The sequence below is a fragment of the Triticum aestivum genome, chromosome 4B (assembly GCF_018294505.1).
Source record: "Triticum aestivum cultivar Chinese Spring chromosome 4B, IWGSC CS RefSeq v2.1, whole genome shotgun sequence".
NCBI lineage: Eukaryota > Viridiplantae > Streptophyta > Magnoliopsida > Poales > Poaceae > Triticum > Triticum aestivum.
In genome coordinates, this window is record NC_057804.1 from 250,536,481 (window position 1) to 250,550,085 (window position 13,605).

Genomic DNA, 13,605 nt, shown 5'->3' on the forward strand with positions numbered 1-13,605 from the left:
GATTCATTAATTAAATAAGAGATATTGTGATATCCCAACATAATCATGTTCCAACATGGAGCAATCTTCAACTTCACATGCAACTAACAACGCTATAAGAGGGGCTGAGCAAAAGCGGTAACTTAGCCAAACAACGGTTTGCTAGGAAGGTGGGTTAGAGGCTTGACACGGCAATATGGGAGGCATGGTAAACAAGTGATAGGTAGCGCAGCATAGCGATAGAACGAAGCAACTAGCAAGCAATGATAGATGCGATATCGAGGGTAATGGTCATCTTGCCTGAAATCCCGCTAGGAAGAAGACCGAATCCATGAAGAAGACAAACGGTCGTAGTCGAATGAATCCTCACAACTCCGGAATGAAACGGAAGCTAACAAGAGAAGCAAACCGGAAAGAAGCAAACACAATGGTAAACCACCATCAGATAAACATGGCACGATGCACAACCAAGTATGATGCATGTCCGATTTAATAAGGCATGGCATGGTAAAGTGCACAAACAATACTACAAACTAAGTGGAGCTCAATATGCAATGAGTTGCATACTAACGAAACACCACATTTGAGTTATTTAGTTTGCTCTCGTTTAGGTACACAACAACACTAAATGTTATTAAACATGGCAAGGGGTGAAGCATAATAAAACTACCTAACTAGGCAAGTTTAAATGAGGCCGGAACAACAAAAAACAATTCCGAAAAGTCCTCACGTCCATATTTTGAATTTGGTACTGTTCTGCCTAAAACTATATTTTATTGTTGTTAAACAGGAAAACAAAGTGCAACAAGTTAATCTATGCATTTTCCACCCCATTTACATATAAAGGTTATTAAATTCAGAGCTACGATTAATTAGTTATGAAATAAAGCATTTTAGCATGGCATTTATGCAAAATTAAACAAACAGCAAGTTAAACACATTTAACATGGATGAAAGCAACAGATTATGAAACTAGATGAAAAACTAAGCATTTTACATATATAAAGTTTTTACATATGATGCACCACTTGTGAGTTATTAAATGCATGAACTCTAGGGGTTTTTCTGCAAAACTGCAAATCCTGGCATAAATGCTAAAATCGCAACAGGGGAAAAACACGCATTGGGCTGAATCTTGCTGGGCCAACAGTGCACAGGAGGGGCTAGGGGGCTGCTCACCCAGTGGGCCTTGCCCTGGTCGGTGGAGAGGTGTGGCCGGCAGGGGGGGCTGCTGGGCCTCGCAACGTGTTCCAAGCAAGGCGCTGGACGAGCGTGTGGTCAACGAGCAGAGAGACTCGAGCGGGACACGCAGGCGAGCACCTGCTCGATGTAGAGGATGCAGAGGCCACGGCGTCGACTTGGCGGCAGGGACGACGGCTGGCGATGCGGGTCGGCGGCGGATCTGGCCGGGAAGGGAGCAGGTCGAGGTAGGTGTCGCGGATCCGACGAGGGGTGACGAACGGGCGGCGGCTATGGTGGTTTCCTGTGTGAGAGAGATGTGAGAGAGAAGCACGGGGAGGAAGGAAGAGACAGGGGAGGAGAGGAGCGGGACAAGGCCGGTCCTGGTCGTGGTCGCCGGCGGCGGGGTCGCCGGAGGGCGCGGCCTGCGGGGTCCTGCTGGAGGCTCTCGTCTCTGGGGAGGGACACTGATGAGGAGCTCGAGGACGAGAGGGGCGGTCGAGGTGGCGACGAGGATGGGTTGCTTGATCGCGGGAGGAAGCACGACACAGCGGCGGGGTGGTCGTCCATGGCACCTTGGAGGTCGAGCGGGTCGAGGACTTGATGGATCCGACAGCGGGACGCTGGTTCCTGGTGGCATCAAGGTGACCTGGAGATCGGGGCACTGCTACTGGTGGCAGTGCAGGACGAAGGCAGAGGGCGACAGGGTCGAGTGGAGGCGCACACGGGAGGAGCTCGTCTCCTCCTGGATCAGGACGAGGATGGTGGTTGGCTGCTGCGATTTGGGCGGCATGGAAATCCAGGGAAGTGGTTGGAGGCTGGTTGAAGAGGTGGATCTGGGAGGATCGAGGGGAGGAGGTGGTTGGCCCGGTGGATTTTTGGATCGGGAGCGATCCCAAGGAAGAGAGTGGCGGTGACCGACTGGGCAAGGGAGGATGGATGGGACAGCCTAAGTCTAGGGTTAGACTGCTATAAATAGCATATGGCCTGGGGAGGCTTGGAACAAATTGATCATCGGATCGCAGTCGGACGATCGAGAATAAAAGGTTAGGGGAGTCCAAATAAGAGAATGGAGATGTTTTATAGATGTTAGGGGATGATCCGCACTCATTGGTAACAACAACCCGGGTCGGGTTCGGGACAGCTTACGGACGCGCGCGAGGGGGTCTAAGAAAAGTGTAAAGAGGGTCAAACGGTCAGACAAGAGGGAGTCGAAAACCCGGTTGGACTTTGATCGGTCAACGAAGGCAAGGGGGAAACGCGGCAACTACGAACGGATGCAAGCTTTAAGAAAACATGCAGATGCGATGTGCATGATGCTATGAGATGAGATGCATGACATGAACAAAATGCAAAACGAAAGACAAAAACCCAACCACGAAGGAAATATCACAACACATAGCCGGAAATGGCAAGAGTTGGAGTTACAATTATGGAAAGCTACATCCGGGGCATTACAATACTCCACCACTACAAGAGGATCTCATCCCGAGATCTAGGATGGACCGAAGAGAAACGGAAGAGGAAGAGAAGATGTAAAACTAAGTTGCTTCTTCGACAAACGAGTGAAACCACGAACCTTGAGAGGTTGAACAAATTGAAAGAAACAAAACAACGGAGATGACCAAGATTGCAAACAGTCCATTGGACAAGAGGAACAAGGAATATGATGAGAACCAGGAGCTTAGGGGACAAGGTAGATTTTGAAGCCACTCCGGTTAAAATTAGCTGGACAAGGAATAAGAATAAAGAATTCGGGCAGCACTCCGGTTGAAAAGAGACGCATGACTTGATAAAATGAAAGAACTTGAATGAGAACACAACACTCCGGTTAAATGGATAAGCATGAAAAGAACACGATCCTCAAATCGAGATGATGAGTGAAGAGAGCAACATCACAATGCCCCCGGAACGAAAGAATAGAAGCTAGATTGTTGGGATAAAGGGACGGAGAAGCAAATGACATCTTCTGCCAGAAATGAACTTGGAAAGCACCCTTGCAAAGAAGAATTGAACGGATTTGTTGGAAAATCAACAATGAAAAGCACAAGCTTGTTATGGGCTTATGGCAAACATCTCAAAATGATGATGTGACAACCGGCCACTAATAGAAATGATTGATTGGTTGAGATCAATGAAGATAAGAGAAACTTCTTTCACCAAGAGGATAATTGGAGAGCTTGGGTCATTAATAAGCACCACAATTAGCAATATTCCTTCGGGAAGGCTTTTAGGTGATATCTTTACCAAGATAACTCCAAGCAATAAAATGATGGGTTTAAAATACCTCATTCCTAACAACATGTGAATCGCGAAACATGAATGAAAATTGTCAAGAATGATATAACACCATCTCCAAAGATAAGGTAGAAGGAATTGCACTTTGGAATGCAAGATGAAGAATACTTGAGCTCCTCAAAACAAAACATGTGTTGAGCACCATGTTTAATTTTGAGTATAACTTGGTGGGTCATAACTTCAAGAGAAACCTTGAAGAACAATTGAAGAATGAAAGGAATCCTTGACGAACCACCATGTAGAGCCTCCATGAAGAACTCCGGTAATAAAATGATGATAGAAAGAAAGAGAAGTTGAAAACAGAAGGTGAAGCCTTGCGACGATTTAGATGGAGCTTCGCGGCGATATAACCGAGAAAACTTGGAACTTTGGAAAAGGAAAAGATGAAACACTAGAACTGAGAATTACTTCCTTATGAACAATCTCCGAAAGAAAAGAATTGAATCACCTCGAGGAAATAAGAATAACATTTATTGTATGCTTATCCTTCATCAACTTAAATGAATGACAAGCAATGGATTTGGCATACTACTTATTCTTCTTGAGGGATTAGGATAAACATAGCGCAAACTTGGGAAAAACTTGAACAAACCACCGGTAGGATTCGGAAAGAACGAATTAATTGATACGATAACAACAGAAGAGGAATGTTGAAAGAACCACCGTAAGAATTGAAAATGAAAGTAGAAAAAGCACAATTCACCGAGAAGAATTGGAAAACGAATGAAGATACTTGAGGGGATTTAGATACATGAGAACGAAGAGATCAGAAACTGATTAGAGGGTATTTGAACGATTCACCGGTAAGATGTGGAGAACAATAGCTACAAGCTGAGGTTGAAGAATTATGACATGATGGCCTTCGGAGGTAAGAAATGGAAACAACTCATGAAATGCTCTTGATGGTAAGAAAAGAATTGTCACAATCAAAAACAATTATGAGGGTGACATGAAGCTAGAACCATGAACCTTCAAGAGAATGGACCAAGATTTTAGGAGAAATGTCTTCCTCGGTCTTCCGTGTTGAGAATGACGATGAGAAACACCACCATGAATTGTTGAGATACTCCGGGAGAATGAAAAACAAAGAGGTTGAGCCAACAATGAAAAATAATTTGAAATCGATTTTGGAAAACATCTGACTGATGAAATTCATTCTTACGTCAAACTTCGAAAAGAATTTGGGAATGGCTCCGGGAAAATTAGAAGACTCAGGTAAGATCCTGTAAAAAGACCTGTGGGTTAGAGTCCACTACTGTTGAACGATTGATTGAAAGGGGGGGATTGCACCGGTTGAATTAAATAGCTTAAATGAGATAAAAACCTCGAAGTAACTTGAATGGATTAAGAATGTAGACATGATTCTTCTGAGATATCTTCAACACTCCGGAACAAATAAATAACAAGAGGTGAATGAGTGCACCGGCATGAGAAACATATGAAACAAGGAAAGGATATGATCGACAAAGCTTGAATTGAATCCACCGGAGAAGAAAAGAGAACGAAGAATAATGAACTTGAAGCTCCGTTAGTATCTTCCTGAGTATCACCGGATAAGAACATTGACGGAAAAGAATGGAGAGACTTCCCATCTATAAAAGGATACTTGTTGAAGATATCTGAGTCCTTGAAGAAAAGGGTGGGAGGGCGGAAAAACAAAGGCAACTTGGGGCAGATGGAATGGATACCGTTGAGAAAACTTAGAACTGATCTTGCGGATGTTGAAATGATCGGATCCACTTGAAGAGAAGCACGCCGGTTGGAAAAGAATTAACATGACAACCTCAATGATCAAGAAGGATTAGTATTCACATAGCAATATGAGAACACCGTTTAGGGAAGGTGTGGATCAACACTTGACATCGAAGCAACTCGAATACCACAAATAAAACAAAACAAAGGATTTGTCTTGCAGAATAAACCGGAAACAAACATATGATAGAGATTTCGTCCGAAGTTTTCGTGGTGGGGCCCACACGGGCTCGATCATACAGCAGCACCATGTACAAGGCAGTGCACATGACATACGAAGCGTCCCCGAGTCAGCATAGCCAAGGACTCTTAAGACACAACAAGACCACTGTAAAAAACGACCGTGGATAGACGAACCACTAGACGTCGAACCCCAATCTCATATCATGCATCTGTCGGAAAGAAAAAAAAACTAGAGCTACTTGAATTCCCACCTATAAAACTCCCGAAACTTTCTGGTTATGCAATCTGGTGTTGGGGATACAAGGGAAGCAATAAATATCTCACCCAAACTAACAATCCCTACATCCAACTGTATCCATTCGTCAACACATAACCAAGAAAACTCTGGAAATAGTGTACCTCAACCTTCGAAAAGCATCCGTTATACAAGCTATGGCAATACTCCCAAACACCTGCCCCAGTACTGGGTGGCGTCGAGGTTATCTTACCACTAGCTGCATACAAGAGATTTTCGATGTCGGTGAAACTCAGGTATTCCAGAACTGCATCAATAAAATTGTGACGACAACACCTCGTAGCTAAACTCCCCGGGACACTGCCACAACTCCTAAATGTCAGGAGGCACCAAGAACAATGTTCTCGTCACAAGAATATCGGAACGATCCCAAGATACCCGCGTGATCCTAATTTTTTAGTGAAATTTGAGGAGAGGAAAGTCAAAACATCTACGTCAGGAGGCCTCACCAGAGCGACGAAGGGACTGAGGAGTAAAAATAATCCTACTCTCCGATATATATAATCCTAAGACTCAAAATATTTTTTTTCTAGACTCAACAACGTCAGTGATTCGATCAAGAAGGGGGCTCCTAACTCGGGGATGGCTCTGATTACCAACTTGTAATGCCCATGATGTGTCTATATCTCCCACGTGTCGAAGCACGACTTAGAGGCACAACCGCATTGTGGTTTTGTCGCAAGAAGGGTCATCTTCACACAATCCCATGTAATGAACAAGAAAGGGATAAATAGAGTTGGCTTACAATCGCCACTTCACACAATACTTAAATAAGTCATACATCATCCAAAATACACACATAGTCCGACTATGGACAAATCCAAATGAAAAGAAGATAACCCCAAATGCTAGATCCCCGATCGTCCCAACTGGGCTCCACTACTGATCACCCAGAAAAGAAACATGTAACAACCAAGATCCTCATCGAACTCCCCACTAAGCTCGGTTGCATCACTTGCACTGGTATCATCGGCACCTGCAATTGTTTGGTAGTATCTTGTGAGTCACGAGGACTCAGCAATCTCAAAACCCGCGAGATCAAGACTATTTAAGCTTCAAGGTAGGACAAGGTAATGAGGTGGAGTTGCAACAATTGATAAGCAAAATATGGTGGATAACAGGCGAGTACAAGAGTAGGAAGAGAAACTACGCAACGGTCGTCATCTAGAAGTGATCAAGAAGTGATCCTGAAGACTACTTACGTCCAAACATAACCCAAACCGTGTTCACTTCCCGGACTCCGCTGAGAAGAGACCATCATGGCTACACACGCGGTTGATGCGTTTTAATTAATTCAGGTGTCAAGTTCTCTACAACCGGACATTAACAAATTCCCATCTGCCACATAACCGCGGGCACGGCTCTCGAAAGTTTATACCCTGCAGGGGTGTCCCAACTTAGCCCATCACAAGCTCTCACAATCAGCAAAGGATATTCCTTCTCCCGGGAAGACCCGATCAGTCTCCGAATCCCGGTTACAAGACATTTCGAGAATGGTAAAACAAGACCAGCAAGACCGCCCGACTATGCCGACAAATCCTGATAGGAGCTGCACATATCTCGTTCTCAGGGCACACCAGATGAGATATCCTACGAGTAAAACCAAATCTCAAGTTTCCACGAGGTGGCCCCGCAGTCTACTCGGTTCGTACCAACACTTAGAGAAGCGCTGGCCTTGGGGGGTTTAAATTAAAGATGACCCTTGGGTTGTCCTGCCCAAGGGAAAGTTAGTAGGTTGTTAGGCAAATGTAAAACCAATGTTGGGCCTTGTTGGAGGAGTTATATTCAAAGCAAACTGTCAAGGGGTTCCCATAAACCCGACCGCGTAAGGAACGCAAAATCAAGGAACATAACACCGGTATGACGGAAACTAAGACGGCAAGAGTGGAACAAAACACCAGGTAAAAGGCCGAGCCTTCCACCCTTTACCAAGTATATAGATTCATTAATTAAATAAGAGATATTGTGATATCCCAACATAATCATGTTCCAACATGGAGCAATCTTCAACTTCACATGCAACTAACAACGCTATAAGAGGGGCTGAGCAAAAGCGGTAACTTAGCCAAACAACGGTTTGCTAGGAAGGTGGGTTAGAGGCTTGACATGGCAATATGGGAGGCATGGTAAACAAGTGATTGGTAGCACAGCATAGCGATAGAACGAAGCAACTAGCACGCAAAGATAGAAGTGATATCGAGGGTAATGGTCATCTTGCCTAAAATCCCGCTAGGAAGAAGACTGAATCCATGAAGAAGACAAACGAACATATTCGAACGAATCCTCACAACTCTGGAATGAAACCAAAGCTAACAAGAGAAGCAAACCGGAAAGGAGCAAACAACAAGGTAAACCACCATCACATAAACATGGCACGATGCACAACCAAGTATGATGCATGCCTGGTTTAATGAGGTATGGCATGGCAAAGTGCACAAACAATACTACAAATTAAGTGGAGCTCAATATGCAACGAGTTGCATATTGATGAAACACCACATTCGAGTTATTTAGTTCGCTGTCGTTTAGGTACACAACAACATTAAATGTTATTAAACATGGCAAGGGGTGAAGCATAATAAAACTACCTAACTAGACAAGTTTAAATGAGGCCGGGACGACAAACAACAATCCCGGAAAGTCCTCATGTCCATTTTACGAAATTGGTACTGTTCTGCCTAAAACCATATTTTATTGTTGATAAACAGGAAAATAAAGTGCAACAAGTTAATCTATGCATTTTTCCACCCCATTTACATATAAAGTTTATTAAATTCGGAGCTACGGTTAATTAGTTATGAAATAAAGCATTTTAGCATGGCATTTATGCAAAATTAAACAAACAACAAGTTAAACATATTTAACATGGATGAAAGCAGCAGATTATGAAACTAGATGAAAAACTATGCATTTTACATATATAAAGTTTTTACATATGATGCACCACTTGTGAGTTATTAAATGCATGAACTCTAGGGGTGTTTCTACAAAGCTGTAAATCCTGGGATAAATGCTAAAATCGCAACAGGGAAAAACATGCATCGGGCTAAATCTTGCTGGGCCAACAGTGCACAGGAGGGGCTGGGGCGCTGCTTACCCTGTGGGCCTTGGCCCGGTCTGTGGAGAGGTGAGGCCGGCAGGGGGGCTGCTGGGCCTGGCGACGCGGTCCAAGTGAGGCGCTGGATGAGTGCGCGGCCAACAAGCAGAGAGACTCGAGCGGGACGCGCAGGCGAGCACCTGCTCGATGCAGAGGATGCAGAGGCCATAGTGTGCACTTGGCGGCAGGGACGACGGCTGGCGATGCGGGTCGGCGGCGGATCTGGCCGGGAAGGGAGCAGGTCGAGGTAGGTGTCGTGGATCCGACGAGGGGTGACGAACGGGCGGCGGCCAAGGTGGTTTCCTGTGAGAGAGAGATGTGAGAGAGAAGCACGAGGAGGAAGGAAGAGACAGGGGAGGAGAGGAGCGGGACAAGGCCGGTCCTGGTCGTGGTCGCCGACGACAGGGTTGCCAGAGGGCGCGGCCTCCGGGGTCCTGCTGGAGGCTCTCTTCTCCGGCGAGGGACGCTGATGAGGAGCTAGAGGAGGAGAGGGGCGGTCGAGGTGGCGACGAGTACGGGTTGCATGTTCACGGGAGGAAGCACGACACAGCGGCGGGGAGGTCGTCCATGGCACCTTGGAGGTCGAGCGGGTCGGGGACTTGACGGATCCGGCTCCGGGATGCCGGTTCCTGGCGGCAGCAAGGTGAACTGGAGCTCGGGGGATTGCTACTACTGGCGGTGCAGGATGAAGGCAGAGGGCGACGGGGTCGAGTGGAGGCGCACACGAGAGGAGCTCGTCTCGTCCTGGATCGGGATGAGGATGGTGGTTGGCTGCTGTGATTTGGGTGGCGCGGAAATCCAGGGAGGTGGTCAGAGGCTAGTTGGAGAGGTGGATCTGGGAGGATCGAGGGGAGGAGGTGGTTGGCCTGGTGGATTTTTGTATCGGGAGCGATCCCAAGGAAGAGAGTGGCGGTGGCCGACTGGGCAGGGGAGGATGGATGGGACAGCCTAAGTCTAGGGTTAGACTGCTATAAATAGCATATGGCCTGGGGAGGCTTGGAACAAATTGATCATCGGATCACAATCAGACGATCGAGAATAAAAGGTTAGGGGAGTCCAAATAAGAGAATGGAGATGTTTTATAGTTGTTAGGGGATGATTTGGACCCATCGGTAACAACAACCCGGGTTGGGTTCGGGTCAGCTTACGGACGCGCGCGAGGGGGTCTGAGCAAAGTGTAGAGAGGGTCAAACCATCAGACAAGAGGGAGTCGAAAACTCGGTTGGACTCGGATCGATCAACGAAGGCAAGGGGAAAACGTGGCAACTACGAACGGATGCATGCTTTAAGAAAACATGTAGACGCAATGCTCATGATGCTATGAGATGAGATGCATGACATGAATAAAATGCAAAACGAAAGACAAAAACCCAACCACGAAGGAAGTATCACAACACATAGCCGGAAATGGCAAGAGTTGGAGTTACAATTATGGAATGCTACATCCAGGGTGTTCCAGCCTCGAGGGACTATGGATGAACTAGTTACAAGGATGAACAAGCTTCACGAGGTGAGGTGTTCTTGAGCTGGTGTGGTGTTCTACTTGTTCTGGTTTCGGTCCATCGTCCCTTCCCTATGGTGGTGGCTAGGTCCTATATATAGTCGCCTTCCTCTTCCCAAATATGAGAGGGAAGGGATTCCACAATGGCGGGATTTGAAAGGGGACAAGCGGTACAGTCTACCCTTACAAAAGTAGTCTTCGCCTGCGAAAAGCCTCTGGTCGTGATGCTGCGGTGGGCTCGGTGATGACCTCCATCTTGTCGTCCTGGCGGTCTTGGTCTCGTCGCACCAGAGTGGAAACCTTTGGTTGATTCCTTGGGACTCTGTGCCCGTGGCTTGCCTCCCTTGCACCAAAGAGGAAACCCGCGCTCTGCGCTCGCCTGGCCTTGGTCGTCATGGCTCACGTCAGCTGAGCCTCATGAGGTAGCTGCATAGATCCCTACGCCCCTCAGGAGCCCTCCTGAGGAGGCCAACTCCTTCAGGGGTCTTGGCGTCATCCGTCTCGCGAGGCTTGGCTTCTCGCGAGGGTCTTGTGGTGTAGATGTCGAAGGTGGGCTGTACCAGGCCGTCGATGGAGCCATGGGGTGGGCCGCAGTCAGGCAGGACTGGATTCCCCCAAGTCCAGGACGCCGACAGAGTTGGAACTCCAATCTCCTTAGAAGATTTTATAGTTGATGCAGTATGTACCACACTATCTTTTGTATTAAGTACAAGACACCCCCCCAAGGAGCACTCGTAGACTACCTTCTTTTATTTATATGATGAGTATTATGCCTCTGAATGTGTTACTACATTTGTTCTTTCGTCCTGCACCGGGTTTGACCAGTCGGCCCGGGGACTTGCCACCTTGAATTACGTTAGCACTACCTACAGTCAGACAAGTAGTGTGCCGGCGTCTAAGCCCTCTCTTGCTGAAAGTCGCAGCTCGCAGAGCGGCTGCCCGACTGGCAAGAGTCAAAGGCAGGAAACGATGCCCACACGAAAAATGGCTAAGGACCAATGAGCTTACATAACACAAGTTGGCTCCCCGCCCTGCCGACCGACTGCTAAGCAGCCGGCTAGCCGGCTTCCCACTTACCTTGCCATGATCTAAGAAGGCTGAAGTACTTTCCCTCCCAAATGGTTAGGTGTTTTCCCAGCCATAGACTGCAGAGCAGCTGTTCGGCTGGGAAGGCGGCGGCCAAGGGAGGGCAGCAAAGGAAAAAGTCAGAAAGGATTAAAAGCAGGCAAAGTCGGAACCCGACACAAGCATAGCACATGCAAGACAATATTTACACAAAAGGCTTTTTCAAGCCGGAATTCAACATAGTTTGAATACACCCCCGGTGGGTGGAACTGCGCAAATTTAACAGACATTGCCTAAAAGATTGCTGGGCAAGAAGGTAAAGATAAAAGTGGCTGCATAGACCAAGGGAGCAACTGGCGAGCCTGACATGTCGATGGAGACGGCATCGCTGAATGGTGGAGTGGATAGGTGGCGAGTCTCGGTTTGGTCGTCACAGCAGCAGTCGACGTGTTCGCACGTGCCTCGTTGCTGGAGGCACGATCAGGTTGAGGCTAGACGTCTGCTCCACCATCTGGCGCGGCGTCTTTACCGTCCTCGTCTTCCTCGTCCTCGCCCTCGTCGCTGGAGTCGATCTCCTCCAACGAGTCCTCGCCATGCTCCGGGTTCAGCCCGAACCAGTCCATCGGCACCTCAACCGTATTCGTTCAAGTTGGGGATGAAGATGCTGGTGTCGGTGTAGTCGGCGATCGCCGCGGCGTGATGAATGATAGCCGTCCGCACTGCCACCAATTCCTCATTGGCCACCTGTCGGAACATGGCCAACTCAGCTAGATCCGCACTGCCACCAATTCCTCATTGGCCACCTGTCAAACTCCAACGCCCGCCTGGCGCCTGCCCGGGCCAAAGAAGCCTTCCACGCCTCGAAGCGGCCGACTGCCACTTCCAGCCAGTCGGCAGTCCGACTGGGAGTACATGGCGCCGGCGTGTCAGGCCAGAGGGCAGAAAGCACCTAGGCTCTGACGCGTTGAAGGCGGTGGAGCATCTGGTGGGCCGGCTGGAGATGGGCCTCGATGGCCAGGAGCTACTCCTCAAGTGTCCGGCGAGCATTCGGCGCAATCTCAGCACCAGCGTGCCTCCGCGCTTGGTGGTGGGCCTCGATGGCTTGGCTGGCAGCGACGGAGTAGCCAGGGAAGTACTCTGCACAAAGAAGAAAAAGGGAATATGAAGTCAGAGGCCGGACAGAATGACCAGGCAGCAGACGAAAGAAATAGAGGAGGAAGACAAGTTACCGTCGACCATGTCCTCAACCTGGCCGTAGCCGTCACTCAGCGCTCGCTCAGACTCGACCCAGTTCGCCGCCTGGGTCTTGTACTCGCCTTGAAGGGCGGTCTCGCTATCCTTCACCGCATGGAGGGCTGCCTGGTGACGCTTCTCCTGGTCAGCCAGCTGCTTGGCCAGGCGGTAGCGTTCCTGGGCCACCGTGTTGCACTCCGCCTCCTTGGAGCGCAACGCGGTTTGGGCCTGACCTAGTTGCTGCTGCAGGGCGGTGTTAGCCTCTGCAAAGATAGCGAGGAAGAACAATTAGCAAGCAAGAAGTCACCATAAGAGATCCGGCCTGACTGCTCAGCAGTCGGCCCGAATCTCGGGGACTAGACCCAGTGGGTGCACTGAGAGAAAGAAGGCGGAATACTTACTTCGGCTTTCAGACAAGTCGGCGGTCCGTTGAGTCAGCTCCCGGACGTGGGAGTTGAAGGTGGCTGCACGGAGGTTATGCTAGTCCTGCAAGAAGGACACATGAACAAGAGAAAACAAGTCAACACCCGAGTCTACTTAGAAGTTCTAGGCCGCTTGCTCACTAGCCGACCTGGAACTCGGGTACTACACCCAGTGGGTGCACTGGCGCGCCCCCACAGAAGAATCCAAGAATAAATAAGCAATAGGCTTACCCGGATGGCCGTCCACGTCGCCAGGAACTCCTAGTTGTAGCTGCGGAGGGCGGTGGCCTGAGCCTGGAGACAGGCTCGGACGTCCTGTGCTACCTCGTTCAGCACGGCCATCTCGTCCCCAGGCGTCCAGTCCGACGAGTTGACGCTGGTCGCCTCGAACTCCTGGGTCGATGAACTGGCGCCCCTGGCTCCCTGCGGATGCGGTGTCGAGGTTGCCTTCCCCGCGCACTGGCGTGCCGGAGATCGGACAACAAGGTCCGCTCCTGCCGCCGGTCCACCGCCAGCCAGAGACGCGGGTGGCGCGTTGGGTTGGCTGCCTTGGTCTTGCTGCAGTCAGCGCCTGGGGAGTCACCTCTGTCCCCAGGGCAAT

The 13,605-nt window shown here is 48.8% G+C and overlaps 1 protein-coding gene across 1 annotated transcript; it reads right to left on the reverse strand.

Annotated features, from left to right (window-relative positions):
- Window positions 1-313: 313 nt before the first annotated feature.
- LOC123090073 (proline-rich protein 36-like) lies at window positions 314-13,346 on the reverse strand. The gene is made up of 6 exons (XM_044511541.1): window positions 13,329-13,346; window positions 12,984-13,062; window positions 12,579-12,845; window positions 12,415-12,486; window positions 1,159-2,107; window positions 314-370 (listed from the first exon to the last, which is right to left on the reverse strand). Exons 1-6 carry the CDS (start codon window positions 13,344-13,346, stop codon window positions 346-348), a joined length of 1,410 nt encoding a protein of 469 aa, XP_044367476.1. The 3' UTR covers window positions 314-345.
- Window positions 13,347-13,605: the final 259 nt, after the last annotated feature.

What these genes read in the sequence shown, in the direction of transcription:
- LOC123090073 (XM_044511541.1), bottom strand. An exon ending in CGACTTGTCTGAAAGCCGAA is followed by an intron (nt 12,846 to 12,983) that starts GTAAGTATTCCG and finishes CTATCTTTGCAG; the next exon opens with AGGCTAACACCGCCCTGCAG. An exon ending in ACCAGGGCAAGGCCCACTGG is followed by an intron (nt 371 to 1,158) that starts GTGAGCAGCCCC and finishes TTCTCTTGTTAG; the next exon opens with CTTCCGTTTCATTCCGGAGT.